This window comes from Oncorhynchus clarkii, chromosome 5 (genome assembly GCF_045791955.1).
Source record: "Oncorhynchus clarkii lewisi isolate Uvic-CL-2024 chromosome 5, UVic_Ocla_1.0, whole genome shotgun sequence".
Lineage (NCBI taxonomy): Eukaryota > Metazoa > Chordata > Actinopteri > Salmoniformes > Salmonidae > Oncorhynchus > Oncorhynchus clarkii.
The window spans coordinates 80,030,929-80,053,983 of record NC_092151.1 but is presented as its reverse complement, the minus strand read 5'-3'; the positions used below and the strand labels follow the sequence as shown (position 1 = coordinate 80,053,983).

The following is a 23,055-nucleotide window of genomic DNA, read 5'->3' as shown; positions in this document are numbered from 1 at the left end:
ATTGGAGGCATGTGTGGCCACGCAGAGTTGTAGAAAATGAACAGCATTCTTACATAGGTATTGTCCAGATGGGATAAGGCAGTGTGCAGTGTGATGTCAATTGCATCGTCTGTGGATCTATTGGGATGGTATGAACATTTAAGTGGGTCTAGGGTGTCAGGAAAGGTGGAAGTGACATAATCCTTAACAAGTCTATGAAAGCACTTCATGATGACAGAAGTGAGTGCTATGGTGTCGATAGCTATTTAGTTCAGTTACTTTTGCTTTTTTGGGTACAGGAACAATGATGGATATCTTGAAGCATGTGGGGACAGCAGACTGAAATAGGGAGAGATTGAATATGTCCATAAACACTCCAGCCAGCTGGTCTGCGCATGGTCTGAAAATGCGGCTAGGGATGCCATCTGGGCAGGCAGCCTTGTGAGGGTTAACACACTTAAATGTCTTAGTCAAATCGGCCATGAAGAACGAGAGCCCACAGTCTTTGGGAGCGGGCCGCGTCAGTGGCGCTATGTTATCCTCAAAGCGGGCGAAGAAGGTGTTTAGCTTGTTCGGGAGCAAGACATGGCTGGTTTTCCTTTGTAATGCGTGATTGTCTGGAGTCCCTGCCACACATGTCACATGTCTGAGCCATTGAATTGCGACTTCACTATGTCTTTCAACGGTTTTTGGTTAGGTTTTAATAGTCACAGTGGGACAACATCCACTATACAATTCCTGATGAACGCAGTCACTGTGTCAGTGTATACGTCAATGTTATTCTCAAATGCAACCCAGAATATATCCCAGTCCACATGATCAAAACAATCTTGAAGCATGGATTCCAATGCGTCAGTTGAATAGACCTTAGCGCGGGTATTTCCTGCTTGGAGCAGAATGGAGGTCTGATCTGATTTGCCGAAAGGAGAGTGAGGGAGGGCCTTGTAACCATCCCAGAAGGGAGAGTAACAATGGTTGAGAGTTTTTGAAGCGCGAGTACTACAGGCAATGTGTTGATGGAACTTCGGTAGCGTTTTATTCAAATTTGGTTTGTTAAGGTTCCCAGCTACAATAAATGCATCTTTGGGATATGTGGTTTCCAGTTTTCACAAAGTCCAGTGTAGTTCCTTGAGGACCGTCGTGGTATCGGCTTGAGGGGGAATATATAAGGCTGTGACTCTAACCAAAGAGAATTCTCTTGGGACATAATACGGTTGGCATTTGATTGTGAGGTATTCTAGGTCGGTGGAACAAAAGGGACTTGAGTTCCTGTCAGTTATCCCAATGTAATAACGGAGCTGTGAGTCGGGAAGCAGGTGCAGGTGAAATATTTAATAAAACAACAAAACCAGTAACAAGTCAATACCATAAGGCTACACGCCGGTAAATAAGAACAATACCAACTGGTGAGAAGACATAAGTGAGTGACATATAAAGGGGAGGCAATATTGAAGGGAATGAAGTCCAGGTGTGAATCATATTGATTAACAGGTGAGCGTAATGATGAGTGCCAGGTGTGCGTAATGATGAATCCCAGGACCGGTAGTTAGTATTTTGCCGATGTCGTACGCTAGAGGGGAGGAGCAGGAGAAGTTGTGACAGTACCCCCCCTCTGACGTGCGGCTCCAGCCACAGGACGACGCCAACCAGAGGGACGACCCCAAGAGCGAGGAGCAGGTCGGTCTGGACTGGGTCTGGGCCATACCACTCCCAGTCCACCAGATACTGGAGCAGACCCCCACGATGTCGGGAGTCCAGTAGAGATCTGACAGCGTACGCCGGACCCTCCTCAATGTCCAGGGTCGATGGGAGTGTGTCATGGGGGACAGACTCAGCAAGGGGACCAGGAACCACCGGCATGAGAAGGGAAACATGAAAAGGGAGAGAGATGCAATAGTGACTGCGTAGTTGTAACCTGTATGTCACCTCATTAGGCCAGACGCGGTCCCCAGGATGGTTTACAGGGGTCTCACTGCAGTGGTGGTCTGCCTGTTCCTCCTGATGATGGACGGCGCGCTGGAGTCTCACGTGTGCGTCGCTCCACACGTCCTCCGTTCGCCGGAACCACTCATCTAACGCAGGAGCCGCGGTCTGGCCCGGGGTCCACGGGGCCAGGGCCGGCTGGAAACCCAAAACACACTGGAATGGGGTCAACCCAGTGGAGGAGTGACTTAGGGAGTTCTGGGCGTACACTGCCCAGGGAAAGAATTGTGCCCACTCACCCTGCCGATCCTGACAGTGAACTGTCAAGTATTCCTCTCTCCGGCACTCTAGGTTGCCATGCTCTCGCACCTGAGCCGGATCGACAGGTTCCCGTGGCTCAGCAGAGGTGACTGGTCCGCTCCCCGGGACCATCATTTTGGTCGGAGTCCTATGGCAGAAGCCGCACTCCAGGGAGGGGATACTGTCACGTGTGCTCCCTCTCCGGCCTCTAGGTCACCAAGCTGCTGTTTATTGTGTGCACCTGTAACGAGCATCAGTGCCTAATGATACTCACCTGAAGTCCTGAAGTTTCTGTTTCATGTATGTGCATTGTTTGTGTTTCTTGTTTTGTATTATGTTTCGTTTATTGATTAAATGATTCACTCCCTGAACTTGCTTCCCGACTCCCAGCGCACACGTTACAGAATAAGACGCTCACCTCCCTTTCTGCCCTCCGCTGGATGATCAAAAATGCATTTAAACAGAGCCATGAACCCCTCATAAGAATCTAGCTTCTCCTCTCCTCTCTCCCAGAAGGCTGTAGCCCATTCCAATGCCCGCCCGGTCATTAGAGAAATGTGGTGTGAAAAATAGAGGCAGCACTGAAGGAGGAAGGCACGGCATTTGGATGGTGTACCGTCGTATTTATCCAGGTGGGATAGTCGGGCATCGCTGACCTGAGCGATTTGCTGAATGGGCCGTTGCACTGGCTCGTTGGATAGACTCCGATTCGTTGGGTAGAATCTAGAGTATCCTCCGGTTCTGGACTGCAACGTTTCTCAGGGGTGTTCGAGATGCTGCAGACTATGGAGAACCTCTTCCATGGACGTCGCCAGTTGAGCCAGCTGATCATGGTTTTGACTTCGAAGGTACCTTTGTTCGTCGACCGTCTGAGAGATTTCCGACTTTCCTATTGCTTCCATAGTTTGAGTTGTTATTCTGCAATAACGGAGCTGTGAGTCGGGAAGCAGGTGCAGGTGAAAAGTTTAATAAAACAACAAAACCAGTAACAAGTCAATACCATAAGGCTACACGCCGGTACACAAGAACAATACCAACTGGTGAAAAACATAAGTGAGTGACATATAAAGGGGAGGAAATAATGAAGGGAATGAAATCCAGGTGTGTGTAATGATGAATCCCAGGACCTGTGGTTAGTATTCTGGCAACGTCGTACGCCGGAAGGGAGGAGCAGGAGAAGATGTGATAAACAATCACACCATGAAAAGTTAATCATGAAACATACCTTTCTTCATCCACCTTTCTTCTTCCCGGAGTTCTTTATTCCTGTCTACTGAGAACCCATCTGGCTGTATGGACAGGGACAGTATATCTGGAGAGAACCATGATTCCGTGAAACAGAGTATGTCACAGTCCCTGATGTCTTTCTGGAAGGAGATCCTCGCCCTGAGCTTGTCTACTTTATTGTCCAGGGACTAAACGTTCGAGAGTAATATACTCGGAAGCGGTGGATGGTGTGCAAGCCTCCTGAGTCGGACTAGAAGTCCACTCCGAATACCTGTATATAATAAAATAAAACAAATTTTGGGCTAATGTAAGAAATAACACAAAAAACATATACACTGCAAAGTTCCTTAGGAGCTAGAACCAGAAATGTGAAATTAGAGGATTCGCCTATTTCAGCCACTCCTGTTGCTGACAGCCATATAAAATTGTGCACACAGCCATCTCAATAAACAAACATTGTAAGCAGAATGAGCTCAGTTACTTTTAGCGTGGCACCATCATAGGATGCCACCTTTCCAACAAGTCACTTCCTCAATTTTCTGCCCTGCTAGAGCTGCCCTGGTAAACTGTAAGTCATGTTATTGTGAAGTGGAAACATCTAGGAGCAACACCAGCTCAGCTGCGATATAGTAGGCCACACAAGCTCAGAACGGGACCGCAGAGTGCTGAAGTGCGTAACACGTAAAAAGGGATCTTAGGGACCAAGCCAAATTGGAAGCTTCATGAAATGGGTTTCCATCATCGAGCAGGCGCACACAAGCCTAAGATCTTCATGCAGAAAGAAAAGCATCGGCTGGAGTGGTGTAAAGATTGCCGCCTTTGGACTCTGGAGCATGAAAACGCGTTCTCTGGAGTGATGAGTCACTCTTCACCATCTGGCAGTCTGACGGACAAATCTGGTTTTGGCAGATGCCAGGAGAACGCTACCGGCCCGAATGCATAGTGCCAACTGTAAAGTTTGGTGGAGGAAGGGTAATGGTCTGGGGTTGTTTTCATGGTTTGGGCTAGGCCCCGTTAGTTTCAGTGAAGAGACATCTTAACGCTACAGCATACAATACTATCTAGACGATTCTGTGCTTCCAACTTTGTGGCAACAGTTTGGTGAAGACCATACAGAAATGGTTTGTTGAGATCAGTGTGGAATAACTTGACTGGCCTATACAAAGAGCCCTGACCTCAACTCCATCAAACACCTTTGGGCTGAATTGGAATGCCGACTGTGAGCCAGGCCTAATCATCCAACATCAGTGCCAAACCGCTCTAATGCTCTTGTGGCTGAATGGAAGCCCCGCAGTAATGTTCCAACATCTAGTGGAAAGCCTTCCCAGAAGAGTGGAGGCTTTTAAAGTAGCAAGGTGAGACCTTCTCCATATTAACATCCATGATTTTGGAATGAGATGTTCAACGAGCAGGTGTCAACATACTTTGGACATGTAGTGTACAATAGTCTAAAACAGTTAATTTGTTGAAAACAGACTCATTTAACCATGTAGTTAACAAGCATTTCATGTTATTTTAAGTGCATGCTGCTGCAGGCTGGCTGCAACCTGATCTCATAGCATTTCGTATTATTCTGAACGTAAATCTGTAACACTCCATTTAGTGTGATATGTTAAGTTTCGTATGGTATGTCTTACTTTGTGGATTACCGTGATCCATTTGGCAAGATATGTTATGAATTCATTTGATATGTTACGAATTTTCTATTTGTACAATATGTTATGAATTTGCAAATCATATGATGTGTTACGAATTCAGATTTGTTGTGGCTAACGTTAGCTAGGTGTCTAACGCTAACGTGGCTAACCTTAGCTAGGCTAGGGGTTAGGGTTACGGTTAGGAGTGAGGTTAAAGGGTTAACGTTAGGGTTAAGGGAAGGGATAGCTAACATGCTAAGTAGGTGCAAAGTAGCAAAAATGTAGTAAGTAGTTGCAAAGTTGGTAATTAGCTAAAATGCTAGTTGTCCATGATGAGTTTTGAACTTTTGGGTTGCTAGATACTCGTGTTATATGCCCATTTTTCCACCCTGACTAACCACCCTCGTTTTTGCCTTAGAGGAGAAGTTTCCTATTTCTGAAGTAAATGACGCTTTTGTTTGTGATTTGGCTTGTCTTTCAGAAACCTCATTGCTCAATGCGCAGTGTCAAGGCAAGCAAAAGACAGGAACGAGCTCAAAAAACACCCAAATAGGTCCTTTTAGAAACGGAAACGCTCTCAGTATAGTGATGTAGGTCTTTAGATGCTGTACACATGAAATTGTGGTGTTGCTGACTTTATCCGCAATGTTATAATCCAGCTGCACAGCTCCGTGGGGGAAACAACATGACTCCACCCAAATGGATTATAAAGTTGCAGATACATTTCGGAATTTCATGTGTAAAACATCTAAAGTCATACCTCACTATACTGAGAGCGTGTTTTTGTTGCTCGTTCATGTCTTTTTGTTCATGTCAGGATTTACATTTACTATGTTACGTCTAGTCTATGAGACCATCTGGCACACAGCAAGTCGTGTAAGTAAGTAATAATTCTGATGTTGTTGTTTTAACCTGGTTCAGTCTGTGGAGCGCCCTGACTACATTTTACATGTGGATGGAGAGTTCAGATTTTCTGTGAACTCACTGAAAAGTAAATTGGCACCGTGTTAATCAGTCAGCACACATTTGGATTATAAATGTCAAGACGACAGAAGATGGAGTTTATGCCGGAGCTGGAATTTATTTGACAGGGGTTTTAAACAGCAATGCTGTCAGTATGGTAGGCATGCACAATGGAGGTTCTGATTACATGTGCGTTTCTGGTTGAACCATTTACTATATGTGGTTCAACATCAGTGGAGGCTCCTCAGAGGAGGAAGGGGAGGACCATCCACCTCAGTGAATTTCATAAAATAAAAATTGTGAAACGTTAAAAAAGTTATAATTTTTAGATACAATTATACTAAATATATATTCACATGTCCCTAAATAATTGATTAAAACACACTGTTTTGCAATGAAGGTCTACATTTGCCTCAGCAGCACTCTGTAGGTTAGCACCATGGTGTAGCAGGAGGACAGCTAGCTTCTGTCCTCCTGTGTACATTGACTTCAATACAAAACCTTGGAGGCTAATGATTCTCACCCCCTTCTATAGACTTACACAGTAATTATGACAACTTAAGGAGGAACATATCAGAGCTCTTGCAGCATGAACTGACATGTTGTCCACACAATCAAAGTATCAGAAAATGAATCTAGTGCTAAAAGCATAAGTTACAGCTACCTAGCACTATGTGGTGAGTAGTTTGTATTTGTATTTATTAAGGATCCCCATTAGTTGCTGCCAAGGCAGGATTCCAAACACACTTAGGCACTTAAATCACACATAAAGCAAAATAACAATAAATCATATAACATTATTACACCATCACAAATCTACAATACAAAATGTATAATACTGCAATACAACAATATTACAATGATCAGTACATGTGTTAGAGTGTGTCTGTTCCTGTGTGTTCCTCTGTGTGTATCTCTTCACAGTCCCCGCTGTTCCATAAGGTGTATGTTTATCTGTTTTTTAAATCTGATGCTACTGCTTGCATCAGTTACCTGATGTGGAATAGAGTTCCATGTAGTCATGGCTCTATGTAGTACTTTGTGCCTCCTATAGTCTGTTCTTGACTTGGGGATTAAGAGACCTCTGGTGACATGTCTTGTAGAGTATGCATGGGTGACTGAGCTGTGTGCTAGTAGTTTAAATAGACACCTTGGTGCATTCAGCAGTCGACTCAAAGAAAGAGAAAGACAATAGTTGAACAGTTTTTAATTAATTAATTTATTCCAAAATTAATGAGAAGCAAGAGGGAGAGACCACGCTAGCTATATTTCGTGGGTATATATAAAAAAAAAACACTTTCACTTAGTTAGCATATGCAGCTAGCTAGTTTAGCTTACTCAAACACCCAGTTCAAACAGAGAGGGATGCTACATTAGCTAGCTGACTATGGCTACCCAACACTGGAACTCTTCCAAGTCAAGGAAAGGTTTTATTAATGTATTGCCACCAGGGCCTGCCAGTGTAACTGCTAAACCGCTTGCTGTACACTGTACTGCGTGATTGTAGCGGGTTTACTAACGTGTTAGTTGTAGTAGCTATGTTGACTATGACATTAATAAGGGGACAGGCCACATGTTGTATTGTGCACTGAAGTCCAGAATCGAAGGAAAAAGGTGAGAGGAGGGGAGATCATTTTAAATTTCACCTTTATTTAACCAGGTAGGCCATTTGAGAACAAGTTCCCATTTACAACTGCGACCTGGCCAAGATTTGTTTATTTTTTATGTCACCTTTATTTAACCAGGTAGGCCAGCTGAGAACAAGTTCTCATTTACAACTGCGACCTGGTCAAATTAAAGCAAAGCAGTGCGACACAAACAACACAGAGTTACACATAGACAAACATACAGTCAATAACACAATAGAAAGGTCTATATACAGTGTGTGCAAATGTAGTAAGATTAAGGAGGTAAGGCAATAAATAGGCCATAGGGGCGAAATAATGACAATTTAGCAATTAAACACTGGAGTGATAGATGTGCAGAAGGTGAATGTGCAAGTAGAGATACTGGGGTGCAAAGGAGCAAAAAAGAAATAACAATATGGGAATGAGGTAGTTTGGTGGGCTATATACAGATGGACTATGTACAGGTGCAATGCTCTGACAGCTGATGCTTAAAGTTAGTGAGGGAGACATAAGACTCCAGCTTCTGTGATTATTGCAATTCGTTCCAGTCATTGGCAGTAGAGAACTGGAAGGAAAGGCAGCCAAAGGAGGAGTTGGCTTTGGGGATGACCAGTGAAATATACTGCTGGAGAGCATGCTACGGGTGGGTGCTGCTATGGTGACCAGTGAGCTGAGATAAGGCAGGGCTTTACCTAGCAAAGACTTATAGGTGACCTGGAGCCAGTGGATTTGTCGACAAATATGAAGTGAGGGCCAGCCAACGAGAGCATACAGGTCGCAGTGGTGGGTAGTATATGTGGCTTTGGTGACAAAACGGATGGCACTGTGATAGATTACATCCAATTTGCTGAGTAGAGTGTTGGAGGCTATTTTGTAAATGACATCAGCGAAGTCAAGGATTGGTAGGATAGTCAATTTTACGGGGGTATGTTTGGCAGCATGAGCAAAGGATGCTTTGTTGCGAATAGGAAGCCGATTCAAGATTTAATTTTGTATTGGAGATTCTTAATGTGAGTCTGGAAGGAGAGTTTACAGTCTAACCAGACACCTAGGTATTTGTAGTTGTCCACATATTCTAAGTCAGAACCGTACAGAGTAGTGATGCTAGTCGGGCAGGAAGGTGAGGGCAGCTATCGGTTGAAGAGCATGCACTTAGTTTAACTACCATTTAAAAGCGGTTGGAAGGAGTGTTGTATGGCATTGAAGCTCGTTTGGATGTTTGTTAGCACAGTGTCCAAAGAAGGGCCAGATGTTTACAGAATGGCGTTGTCTGCGTAGAGGTGGATCAGAGAATCACCAACAGCAAGAGCGACATCATTGATAGAAGCAGAGAAAAGAGTTGGCCCGAGAATTGAACCCTGTGGGGTTCATAGAGACTGCCAGAGGTCTGGACAACAGGCCCTCCGATTTGACATACTGAACTCTATCTGAGAAGTAGTTGGTGAACCAGGCGAGGCAGTCATTTGAGAAGCCAAGGCTATTGAGTCTGCCGATAAGAATGCGGTTATTGACAGAGTCGAAAGCCAGGTCGATGAAGACGGCTACACAGTACTGTCTTTTATCTATGGCGGTTATGATATTGTTTAGGACATTGAGCGTGGCTGAGGTGCACCCATGACCAGCTTGGAAACCAGATTGCATAGTGGAGAAGGTACGGTGGGATTCGAAATGGTCGGTGATCTGTTTGTTAACTTGGCTGTCAAAAATGTTATAAAGGCAGGGCAGGATGGACATAGGTCTGTAACAGTTTGGGTCTAGAGTGTCTCCCCCTTTGGGGATCTCAGACGATACGAAAAAGAGGTTGAATAGGCTAGTAATAGGGATGGCAAACATTTCTGCGGATCATTTTAGAAAGATATGGTCCAGATTGTCTAGCCCAGCTGATTTGTAGGGATCCAGATTTTGCATCTCTTTCAGAACATCAGCTGTCTGGATTTGGGTGAAGGAGAAGCGTGGGGGTGGGGGTGGGGGGGCTTGGGCAAGTTGCTGCAGTGGGTGCTGAGATTTTGGCCAGGGTAGGGGTAGCCAGGTGGAAGGCATGGCCAGCTGTAGAAAAATGCTTTTTGAAATGATTGATTTTCGTAGATTTATCGGTGGTGACAATGTTTCCTATCCTACAGTGGCGAAATTTTGGCCGTGTTTGCGTGTGATCAGGGGTCTATTCATTCCACCAATTCTGTTGAAAAATTCTTAAACGGAAGCAAACAGAACGAAATGGAGTTAAACATATCTGAATTTGTCCAATAGAAATTCTCATTTGCAACTGTTGGACTAATGATTACAACCTAGATCAGCTAGATGCAGGCAAGAGTGTGCAAGGCAGTATTAAATGTGTCACTGTCAGTCACCTTGATTACTCTAATTTCTCTCGATGTTGTAAACTTTCATTCATATTCAAGGTTGTAGCAAACTCATGATGGGTATAGGGAAATTCTAGTTTCATGTAGCAGTCTAAACCTATCAATGTTACATTGACAGTCTGTCAATGCTGTAATAGAAATAAGGCCTTGCTCATAAAAAGTACAAATAAAATGTCCTGCCTCATCTTTAACAGTAGCTAACTTACTGTTTCTTAACAAAACAATTTGTTTTTGTGGCTGTGGTTTGTGCTGGGGTGTTGGTTGTTCTTAAGAAATGTAGCGTAGCTAACTGCAGTGTTTGTCCTGTCTGAAATATGGCTACCCCGTAGCTTAGTCTGTGCAATGCAAATGAAAGTGATTAGTATGGCAGTTTCCCAAAATGTGGTGGTTTTAAACTTAATGTGACTAACATTAACTAACTAGTTATGTTTTGTGTAAAAATGTATGACATATTGTGCTGCATGAACTGGCCATACACGTTAGCTAACGTTACGGTCTTACGTTGACTAGGGTTACTTAGCTAGCTAAAGTTAATTGGCTATCATAGCAACCAAGGACGTTCGCTACTGTCAGGATGGCGGTGTTGCCATCAGACGGGGGAAGACCCGTAATGAAATCCAGGGATATGTGAGACCAGGGATGGTGAGGGACAGGCAGTTGTTGAAGAAGACCAGCCGGAGCTTGCTGAGGAGTCTTGTTCTGCGCACAGACCTTGCAGGCAGCCACAGACGTGGAGACGTCCGGGACCATGGTAGGCCAATGGTCCAATGGGATCCCTGGTGGCAGGCAAGCCTGGAGGAGTGGGCCCACTCCAGAACTGAGGAGCGGACAGCGTCAGGGCCAATGGTCCAATGGGATCCCTGGTGGCAGGCAAGCCTGGAGGAGTGGGCCCACTCCAGAACTGAGGAGCGGACAGCGTCAGGCACAAACATCCGGTTATCTAAAAGTTTGCGAATCTCAGGAAACATTGCAGCTGCACCCTGGATGTACGATGGGGCCAATCCACCACCACTCTCACCTTCCCGGGATCCATCTTTACACTCCCTGCAGCGATGATGTAACCCAGGAAGGGGATGGTGGAGTGATGGAATTCGCACTTCTCCGCTTTTACAAAAAGCTGGTTCTCCAGGAGGCGTTGGAGAACCTGTCGGACGTGGAGCATGTGTTCTTGGGTGAAGGGGGAGAAGACGAGGAAGTCATCGAGGTAGACGAAGATGAACCGGTTCAACAAGTTGCGGAGATCATCATTAACAAAAGCCTGGAACACAGCTGGGGCATTGGTAAGGCAAAATGTTATGACCAGATACTCATAGTGACCGCTGGCCGTGTTGAAGACAGTCTTCCACTCATCCCCTTCCTGTATCCGCACCAGGTGATAGGCGTTCTGTAGGTCCAGCTTGGAGAACACGGTGGCCCCCTGGAGCGACTCGAAGGCAGAGGAGTTGAGGGTAGCGGGTAGCGGTTCGTCACCGTGATGTCGCTGAGGCCCCGGTAGTAAATGCTCGGATGCAGGGTTTTGTCTTCCTTCTCCACAAAGAAGAACCCTGCACCGGAGGTAGAAGTATGGATGAACCCTGCAGCTAGACTGTCCTCAATGTAGGTTTCCATAGCCTTGGTCTCCGGACCCGACAAAGAATACAGTCGTCCCTGGGACGGAGTGGTGCCTGGGAGAAGGTCAATCCCGCAGTCATAGGGTCGGTGCGGCGGAAGCGAAGTGGCTTGGGCCTTACTGAACACATCCCAGAGTTCTTGGTACTCCGCGGAAATGGCAGAGAGGTCCGGGGTAACTTCCGAGCCCACAGGAAAACATCCTGGGGCAGGATGCGCTGACTTCAGACAATGGGCGTGGAAGAACGGGCTCCAACCCATAATGTCACCAGCAGTCCAGTCAATGATGGGATTGTGTCGCTGGAGCCAATAGAATCCCAATACCACCAGAACCTGAGGAGACTTAATCAGTACAAATTGGATTTTCTCGCTGTGGTTCCCTGGCACTCGTATGTTGATTTGAGTGGTATTGTGAGTGACCTGGCCTATAGAGCGTCCGTCCAGCACTCTAACATCCATGGGAATGGAGAGGGGCTGAGTGGGGATGCCCAGCTCTGCCAGTGGGGTAGGCTGGGAGATTACGTGTGTGACCTGCTGCCCAGTGGGGAAACGCCTGGTCATGGTGTTCTGCAAGGGTATTGAGTCTCTACATAAGACATTGCAGTAACTCCTCGTGTTGTCCAATGGTGGCTCCTTGCAGGGAGACAGTGTTGTGGAACTGGTCTGAGTCTGCTGGGTCGGTCATGGCAGGAAGCGTTGGCCTCTTCCTCTGAATGGGGAGGCCTGCATGGGAAGAGGCGTTCCAAGATTCGGAAAATCCTTAGATGATGGCTAGCAGCTTAGCTTAGCTAGCAAAGGTTAGCGTCTCTGTCAAGTAGGCTTCAAACTGTCTGTTAAGCGGGATTTCGGGGACAACAAATAACGGTCCTAGACGTTGAAAGCTAACCGCATTGTGGAATTCATGCAAAAAACAGTACGTTTTTTTGTCAAAAGCAACAAACCGAGTAGCTGAGTGTTTCCAGCATTGAGCGTTCAGCTGTGCAGCCTGAAAAAGACAAATACAAAGATTCATCACAATACTGTAGGTCAACTTGTGTGCAGTATTTGGCTGCTCTAACAAGGCAGGAAAGACAACAGGAAAAACATATTTGTACAGATTATCCGCAATCATAGAAAAAGAAAAACTACGTAATATGACTCAAGAACTGTCCGAATGGCGAAGAAACCTTTTTGCCTGTCAAAACCTGAACCCAGACAGCTATATGAATGTACATTCTTGTAGCCAGGGTTATGACGACTACGAAATCAGGTTACAGGATTTGATTGAATGAGACCCAATCGTTTCTACTGTGTCTGGAAATAATGAGTAGGACTCAATATGAGAATGTAGAATATCAGAGATATTCAGTGTGTGTGTGTGTGTGTGTGTGTGTGTGTGTGTGTGTGTGTGTGTGTGTGTGTGTGTGTGTGTGTGTGTGTGCGTGTGTGTGTGTGTGTGTGTGCGTGTGTGTGTGTGCGTGCGTGTTTCAGGCTAACTCTAATAGCTCCGACATGCTCTTGAAGTAGAATCCCTCCCACACATTCCCACAGAGATTAGCTATTTGTCACAGAGCACAAATTCACCAGCATCAACAACACACACACACAAATACACACACAGACAGAGATATAAAGACACACACAGACACATGCAGATGCACGTACACATTCACAAGAACACACACTAAAACACACACCTACTGTTGACGCACATACACAACCACAGACAGAACCGTACACACACAGGTACACAGGTACACAAAAACCTAACCAGAAAACACTGTTATTTCCAGTTAGCACCAAATCACACATCAGCACATCAGAGACACGTAAGGGTAGACATACAATAATTAGGCTGAAGGCACCAACCTTCACACACACACACACAAACACACAAGCTCACACACAGGGGAGAGATGCATGGCAAGTGCAGTGAGAGGCGGAGATGAGATGAGAGGAGACGGGGAGCTCCGGTTTTCTGCTCCCAGAATTCTGGCGTGGGAGGAAGGATATGAGAAATCACAACCTGGATCATTATCCTAGAGCAAGGCAGAGTGCATGTGTGCATGCGTGTGTGTGTGTGTGTGTGTGTGTGTGTGTGTGTGTGTGTGTGTGTGTGTGTGTGTGTGTCACGTAAAGAAGTCAGACAGGCTTAGCTGCTGTGACAGACCCGGTTGGAGCAGTGAATTTCCCCTTGCCTGTTGGCCAAACACAACAGGGTATAAATCTCAATTAGGCCACAGCTGCAACTACACAAAACACACACAGCACATGCGCACACACATACACACATGCGCACATACATGCACAAACACACACACACACGCACACATTTGAGCACATGCACATACACACACACACACATGCGTACACACATGCACATGCACACACACATGCACGCACACTCGGACACACACATGCTCACACACAAAAACCCTCATTGAATTTTTTCTATGTTGACTTTCTTATATCAAAATCCATAACTGATTCATAGACAGAAAGACTCATATTGCACTGCAGTTATGTCCTCCACATCTATCATGTAGGGCACTACTGTCACCCATATACAGTTGAAGTCGGATGTTTACATACACCTTAGCCAAATACATTTAATCTCAGTTTTTCACAATCCTGTCTTAGGTCAGTAAGGATCACCACTTTATTTTAAGAATGTAAAATGTAAAATAGTAGAGAGAAGGATTTATTTCAGCTGTTATTTCTTTCATCACATTCCCAGTGGGGATGTTTACATATACTCAGTTCGTATTTGGTAGCATTGCCTTTAAATTGTTTAACTTGGGTCAAACGTTTCAGGTAGCCTTCCACAAGCTTCACACAGTAAATTGGGTGGATTTTGGCCCATTCCTCCCTGACAGAGCTGGTGTAACTGAGTCAGGTTTGTAGGCCTCCTTGCTCGCACATGCTTTTTCAGTTCTGCCCACAAATTTTCTATGGGATTGAGGCCAGGGCTTTGTGATGGCCACTCCAATACCTTGACTTTGCTGTCCTTCAGCCATTTTACCACAACTTTGGAAGTATGCTTGGGATCATTGTCCATTTGGAAGACCCATTTGCGACCAAGCTTTAACTTCCTGACTGATGTCTTGAGATGTTGCATCAATATATCCACATGATTTTCCAACCTCATGAGGTCATCTATTTTGTGAAGTGCACCAGTCCCTCCTGCAGCAAACACCCCACAACATGATGCTGCCACCCCCATGCTTCACGGTTGGGATGGTGTTCTTCGGCTTGCAAGCCTCCATCTTTTTCCTCCAAGCATAACGATGGTTATTATGGCCAAAAAGTTATATTTTTGTTTCAACAGACCAGAAAAGTACGATCTTTGTCCCCATGTGCAGTTGCAAACAGTAGTCTGGCTTTTTTATGGCGGTTTTGGAGCAGTGGCTTCTTCCTTGCTCAGCGGCCTTTCAGGTTATGTCGATATAGGACTCGTTTTACTGTGGACATAGATACTTTTGTACCTGTTTCCTCCAGCATCTTCACAGGGTCCTTTGCTGTTGTTCTGGGATTGATTTGCACTTTTCACACCAAAGTACGTTAATCTCTAGGAGACAGAACATGTCTCCTTCCTGAGTGGTATGACGGCTGCGTGATCCCATGGTGTTTATACTTGCATACTATTGTTTGAACAGATGAATGTGGTACCTTCAGGCGTTTGGAAATTGCTCCCAAGGATGAATCAGACTTGTGGAGGTCTACAATTGTTTTTTTGAGGTCTTGGCTGATTTCTTTTGATTTTCCCATGATGTCAAGCAAAGAGGCACTGAGTTTGAAGGTAGGCCTTGAAATACATCCACAGGTACACCTCCAAATTATGTCAATTAGCCTATCAGAAGCTTCTAAAGCCATGACATCATTTTCTGGAATTTCCCAAGCTGTTTAAAGGCAGTCAACTTAGTGTATGTAAACTTCTGACCCACTGGAATTGTGATACAGTGAATTATAAGTGAAATAATCTATCTGTAAACAATTGTTGGAAAAATTACTTGTGTCATACACAAAGTAGATGTCCTAACTGACTTTTGTCCTAACAAGACATTTGTGGAGTGTTAGAAAAATTATTTTGAATGACTCCAACTTCCGACTTCAACTGTATGTCTCATATCTGCATCCCAAATGACCCCCTATTCCCTATATACTGTAGTGTTAACTTAAAATGACACAACAACTAGGTTCCAGTTACACAACATTTATCAAACCGTATTTCCACAATATATGGTTGTCATAGCGCTCAGGCCAGGTCCACCAACAGTGAGACTACTGCACAGGAGTACTAATAACAAAGTGATAGCACCGGAATAACAGAAATATAGGGATTCTTAAAACATGAACTTAACATATAGTGCACTACTTTTGATCACTACTCTCTATCTCCCTTAGAGCCCTGGTCAACAGTAAGGGAAAGACCTAGTCAGTTGTACAACTTAATGCATTCAACTGAAATGCGTCTTCCGCATTTAACCCAACCCCCCTATATCAGAGAGGTGGGGGTGGATGCCATTATTGACATCCACATCTTCGGTGTCCGGGGAACAGTGGATTAACTGCTCAGGGACAGAATGACAGATTTGTACCTTTCGGTTACTGGCCCAACGCTCTAGGCTGGCCCAACGCTCTAGGCTGGCCCAACGCTCTAGGCTGGCCCAACGCTCTAGGCTACCTAGCGCCACTATCAATAGAATAGGGTGCCATTTGGTACTAAACTAATGTGTAGGAAATGTTATGTGGATGTAAAGCATTACACAGAGTGACCTCCCTCTTAATCTCTTAATTCATTCTCTCCGTGTATTTTATCCTCTGTTTAAATCTCTGCATTCCTTTCATCCTCCATCCTTCATTCTTTAAAGGAGCCCAGCAAAAATATCAACCTGACAGTCTCAACGCTAGATAGAAACTTACTTAGAAATATACTCTACCTCTTTATCTCTCTTCTTCTTCCCTCTCTTTCTCTTTCTCTCCCGCTCCCTCTCTCTGTATATCTCAATCTTGTTCTCTCCCTTCTCTCACTCTGTCTCTCTCTCCCTCTATATTATTTCTCTCTCTTCCATCTCTCTCTCTGTCTCCCTCCCTCCCTCTCTCCCTCTCTCTCTCTCCCTTTATATTCTTTCACTCTCTCTCTCACCCCCATCTCTCTCTCCAAGTTAAGCTGATAGCTGAGACACCGTTTCAGACTCAAGAGGGGATAATGCTAATCATGTGACATAGCCATGGGGGTGTGTGTGTGTGTGTGTGTGTGTGTGTGTGTGTGTGTGTGTGTGTGTGTGTGTGTGTGTGTGTGTGTGTGTGTGTGTGTGTGTGTGTGTGTGTGTGTGTATGACATGCATGTGTAGCGTGCGTGCATGCGTTAGTATTTTCAAGAGATATGCTCATAAAGTGTGGTAGCATAGAGACAGGAAGACATAAAATAAGCTTTGCTCTCCTCGTGCTTTAAGACATAAAATAAGCTTTGCTCTCCTCGTGCTTTAAGACATAAAATAAGCTTTGCTCTCCTCGTGCTTTAAGACATAAAATAAGCTTTGCTCTCCTCGTGCTTTAAGACATAAAATAAGATTTGCTTGTGGTGGATACCTGCCAGAGACAGAGAGAACTAAATAAAAGGAAAAGAGAGAGAAAATGACTGAAAGAACAAGAGAGATGGATCTTCAATTTACTTTCCTACCTTATTATGTCAAGGAATGTATCGATCGGCAGAATGATACAAGGCCTGAGGGACAGAGTGGATGAGTGAGAGAGGGATGGAAGAAGGGAGGGGAGGAGAAGGTCAAGGAGCAGAGAGAATTAGAGCGAGAGAGATAGAGGGATCATCCGAAAGAACAGAATTGGAGCGTGAGATATGGAAAAATGTCGAGTAAAATAGATTTCTAGAGACATAGGAAGGAAAGAGAAAATGAGGTGGAGGAAATGAAGGAGGCATGCTTGCGCATGTGCATCCATCTTTGAGTGGATTTACATATTGTATTTCGTACAGTGCGGCATAATTTTCCTCTTGCAAACACACACATGCTATGAGTCACAGTAACATTTTAAATAAACAGGATATCTGATACTGTAGCTGTGGGGTGTAGCTCAGTGTGAGAGAAAGACACACAGAGAGAGAGAGAGAGAGAGCGTGAAAGAGAGAGAGAGAGACAGGGTAGATATATGCTCTAATGTATGTGTAGCTGTAGTGTGAAGCTCAGTAAGCCTGTCTAGAGCTGTGGCCTGGTAAAGCAAATTAGAAGCATGATAATCTTTCTACTGCCAGACTACTGTAATCATATTAATAATGCATGTGCCACAGATAACAGCCTCTACCTCCTTCCTACCAGCCACACCTACCAGCTCTCACAGTCTCATGTCAGAATTAGACGTTCATCCATGTTTCTCAAATGTCAAATTTCGCAGTTGTTCAAAGTGTGTAAGGTTAGGGTTAAGTTCAGACAATAACTCCAAAATCTTAAGTTTAGGCATTAACTCCGAATGGTTAAGGTAAGGGTTCAAGTTTGGGATAGGCTTAAAACAAAATTATAAAAAAACAACTTTATATCGCTGGATTCAAACTTGCAACCTTTGGAATCAAAGGCCAAAACCTAGTTTAAGGCATCAGTGCTCACTGTTGCCCCTAGTGGCACATTTCCACATCATCTCCCGACGTCCTCAGACATGCATGGACGTGGACACACACACACACACACACACACACACACACACACACACACACACACACACACACACACACTGAGGTTAGGGGACCAATAGGATGGAGGGACTCACTGTGGCCAGCTCGTCAAACTTCCCGAAGAGTTCGTTGAGCAGTTTGACCAGTTCCTGGGCAGTACACTGAGACGCCAGACTGGTAAACCCCACGATGTCTGCAAACAAAATACTGGAGGGGAGGGAGGGGAGGGGGGAAAGAAAGAAAGATAGACATTATTATACTGTTTCTAACAATGACCATATAAAAAGGTCTAATCGTGTGAAAGGGCCCTTTTCAGTCACAAATAACATTATTTTCTTGTAGCACAGTTGAGCTTATTTGAGTCAGACACGGTCAACATTACTTTGTTGATGAATATGAATGTACTGAGCTAAGAAGAAGATGTGTTTGTCAGCTTATCCCAGTTTATCAAAGGGATAAAAACCAAATCATCGCAATCACACACATGCACGAACGCGCACACATACAACACACAGACACCCACGCACGAGTGAGTAAAGGAGAGTATCTTGTAGAACAGTCTGTTCAAAAGTAGTGCACTATAAAGGGAGTAGGGTGCCATTTAGGATGAAGGCAGTGTTGCTTTAGTTTGAATAGAGTATTAAAAGCAATTTGCCACAGCACAGATGGTTTGAACAACAAGGTGTTATATACTGAACAAAAATATAAACACAACATGCAACAATTTGAAAGATTTTACTGAGCTACAGTTCATATAAGGAAATCAGTCAATTGAAATGAATTCATTAGGCCCTAATCTATGGATTTCACACGACTGGGAATACAGATCTGTTGGGTTTGGATCAGAAAACCAGTCAGTATCTGGTGTGACCACCACTTGCCTCATGCAGGGCGACACATCTCATTCGCATAGAGTTGATCAGGCTGTTGATTGTGGCCTGTGGAATGCTGTCCCACATCTCTTTAATGGCTGTGCAAAGTTCTTGGATATTGGCGGGAACTGGAACACGCTGTCGTACTCGTCAATCCAGAGCATCCCAAACATGCTCAATGGGTGACATGCCTGGGGATTATGCAGGCTATGGAAGAACTGGGACATTTTCAGCTCCCAGGAATTGTGTACAGATCCTTTGAGAATGGGGCCGTGTATTATCATGCTGAAACATGAGATGATAGTGGCGGAAGAATGGCACGACAATGGGCTTCAGGATCTCATCACGGTATCTCTGTGCATTCAAATTGCCTTAGATAAAATGCTATTGTGTTTGTTGTCTGTAGCTTATGTCTGCCCATACAATAACCCCACCGCCAACATAAAGGCAAAGGCCTGCGGTTGTGAGGCCAGTTGGACGTACTGCCAAATTCTCTAAAACAACGTTGGAGGTGGCTTATGGTAGAAAAATTTACATTCCATTTTCTGGAAACAGCTCCGGTGGACATTCCTTCAGTCAGCATGCCAAGAAATGCTCACTAACAGGGATGCAAACAAATTTGTGCACACAAATTGAGAGAAATAAGCTTTTTGTGGGTATGGACAATTTCTGGGATATTTTTATTTCAGCTCATGAAACATGCTTCCAACACTTTAAATGTTGCATTTACATTTTTGTTCAGTGTAGATATAATTCAATGTGAATATAACCACGAGCCCTTGACTCTAACACAAAGTGAATGTATAGATGGAAGTGTGTAACTTCTTCAGTAAGCCATAATGTGAGAGTGTAACTAATTCAGTAAGCCATAATGTGAGAGAGTGTAACTTCAGGAAGCCATAATGTGAGAGTGTAACTAATTCAGTAAGCCATAATGTGAGAGAGTGTAACTTCAGGAAGCCATAATGTGAGAGTGTAACTTCAGGAAGCCATAATGTGAGAGTGTAACTAATTCAGTAAGCCATAATGTGAGAGAGTGTAACTTCAGGAAGCCAAAATGTGAGAGTGTAACTTCAGGAAGCCATAATGTGAGAGTGTAACTAATTCAGTAAGCCATAATGTGAGAGAGTGTAACTTCAGGAAGCCATAATGTGAGAGAGTGTAACTTCAGGAAGCCATAATGTGAGAGAGTGTAACTTCAGTAAGCCATAATGTGAGAGAGTGTAACTAATTAAGTAAGCCATAATGTGAGAGAGTGTAACTTCAGGAAGCCATAATGTGAGAGTGTAACTAATTCAGTAGGCCATAATGTGAGAGAGTCTAACTTCAGGAAGCCATAATGTGAGAGTGTAACTAATTCAGTAGGCCATAATGTGAGAGAGTGTAACTTCAGGAAGCCATAATGTGAGAGAGTGTAACTAATTCAGTAGGCCATAATGTGAGAAAGTATAACTTCAGGAAGCCATTACGTGAGAGAGTGTAACTTCAGGAAGCCATAATGTGAGAGTGTAACTAATTCAGTAGGCCATAATGTGAGAAAGTATAACTTCAGGAAGCCATTACGTGAGAGAGTTTAACTTCAGGAAGCCATAATGTGAGAGTGTAACTAATTCAGTAGGCCATAATGTGAGAAAGTATAACTTCAGGAAGCCATTACGTGAGAGAGTGTAACTTCAGTAAGCCATAATGTGAGAGTGTAACTTCAGGAAGCCATAATGTGAGAGTGTAACTAATTCAGTAGGCCATAATGTGAGAAAGTATAACTTCAGGAAGCCATTACGTGAGAGAGTGTAACTTCAGTAAGCCATAATGTGAGAGAGTGTAACTTCAGGAAGCCATAATGTGAGAGTGTAACTAATTCAGTAGGCCATAATGTGAGAGAGTGTAACTTCAGGAAGCCATAATGTGAGAGAGTGTAACTAATTCAGTAGGCCATAATGTGAGAAAGTATAACTTCAGGAAGCCATTACGTGAGAGAGTGTAACTTCAGGAAGCCATAATGTGAGAGTGTAACTAATTCAGTAGGCCATAATGTGAGAAAGTATAACTTCAGGAAGCCATTACGTGAGAGAGTTTAACTTCAGGAAGCCATAATGTGAGAGTGTAACTAATTCAGTAGGCCATAATGTGAGAAAGTATAACTTCAGGAAGCCATTACGTGAGAGAGTGTAACTTCAGTAAGCCATAATGTGAGAGTGTAACTTCAGGAAGCCATAATGTGAGAGTGTAACTAATTCAGTAGGCCATAATGTGAGAAAGTATAACTTCAGGAAGCCATTACGTGAGAGAGTGTAACTTCAGTAAGCCATAATGTGAGAGAGTGTAACTTCAGGAAGCCATAATGTGAGAGTGTAACTAATTCAGTAGGCCATAATGTGAGAGAGTGTAACTTCAGGAAGCCATAATGTGAGAGAGTGTAACTTCAGGAAGCCATAATGTGAGAAAGTATAACTTCAGGGAGCCATAATGTGAGAGAGTGTAACTTCAGGAAGCCATAATGTGAGAGTGTAACTTCAGTAAGCCATAATGTGAGAGAGTGTAACTTCAGGAAGCCATAATGTGAGAGTGTAACTAATTCAGTAGGCCATAATTTGAGAAAGTATAACTTCAGGAAGCCATTACGTGAGAGAGTGTAACTTCAGGAAGCTATAATGTGAGAGTGTAACTAATTCAGTAGGCCATAATGTGAGAAAGTATAACTTCAGGAAGCCATTACGTGAGAGAGTTTAACTTCAGGAAGCCATAATGTGAGAGTGTAACTAATTCAGTAGGCCATAATGTGAGAAAGTATAACTTCAGGAAGCCATTACGTGAGAGAGTGTAACTTCAGTAAGCCATAATGTGAGAGAGTGTAACTTCAGGAAGCCAAAATGTGAGAGTGTAACTTCAGGAAGCCATAATGTGAGAGTGTAACTAATTCAGTAAGCCATAATGTGAGAGAGTGTAACTTCAGGAAGCCATAATGTGAGAGAGTGTAACTTCAGGAAGCCATAATGTGAGAGAGTGTAACTTCAGTAAGCCATAATGTGAGAGAGTGTAACTAATTCAGTAGGCCATAATGTGAGAGAGTGTAACTTCAGGAAGCCATAATGTGAGAGAGTGTAACTAATTCAGTAGGCCATAATGTGAGAAAGTATAACTTCAGGAAGCCATTACGTGAGAGAGTGTAACTTCAGGAAGCCATAATGTGAGAGTGTAACTAATTCAGTAGGCCATAATGTGAGAAAGTATAACTTCAGGAAGCCATTACGTGAGAGAGTTTAACTTCAGGAAGCCATAATGTGAGAGTGTAACTAATTCAGTAGGCCATAATGTGAGAAAGTATAACTTCAGGAAGCCATTACGTGAGAGAGTGTAACTTCAGTAAGCCATAATGTGAGAGTGTAACTTCAGGAAGCCATAATGTGAGAGTGTAACTAATTCAGTAGGCCATAATGTGAGAAAGTATAACTTCAGGAAGCCATTACGTGAGAGAGTGTAACTTCAGTAAGCCATAATGTGAGAGAGTGTAACTTCAGGAAGCCATAATGTGAGAGTGTAACTAATTCAGTAGGCCATAATGTGAGAGAGTGTAACTTCAGGAAGCCATAATGTGAGAGAGTGTAACTAATTCAGTAGGCCATAATGTGAGAAAGTATAACTTCAGGAAGCCATTACGTGAGAGAGTGTAACTTCAGGAAGCCATAATGTGAGAGTGTAACTAATTCAGTAGGCCATAATGTGAGAAAGTATAACTTCAGGAAGCCATTACGTGAGAGAGTTTAACTTCAGGAAGCCATAATGTGAGAGTGTAACTAATTCAGTAGGCCATAATGTGAGAAAGTATAACTTCAGGAAGCCATTACGTGAGAGAGTGTAACTTCAGTAAGCCATAATGTGAGAGTGTAACTTCAGGAA

At 43.9% G+C, this 23,055-nt stretch overlaps 1 protein-coding gene across 1 annotated transcript in view; it reads right to left on the bottom strand.

Annotated features, from left to right (window-relative positions):
* The window catches only part of LOC139410244 (adenylate cyclase 1a), a 203,578-nt gene that overhangs the window by 45,965 nt on the left and 134,558 nt on the right, over positions 1-23,055 (bottom strand). Inside the window, exon 4 of the mRNA XM_071155717.1 lies at positions 18,382-18,493. Within this exon, the coding sequence (XP_071011818.1) occupies positions 18,382-18,493 (112 nt within the window). The remainder of the gene's footprint in view (positions 1-18,381; positions 18,494-23,055) is intronic.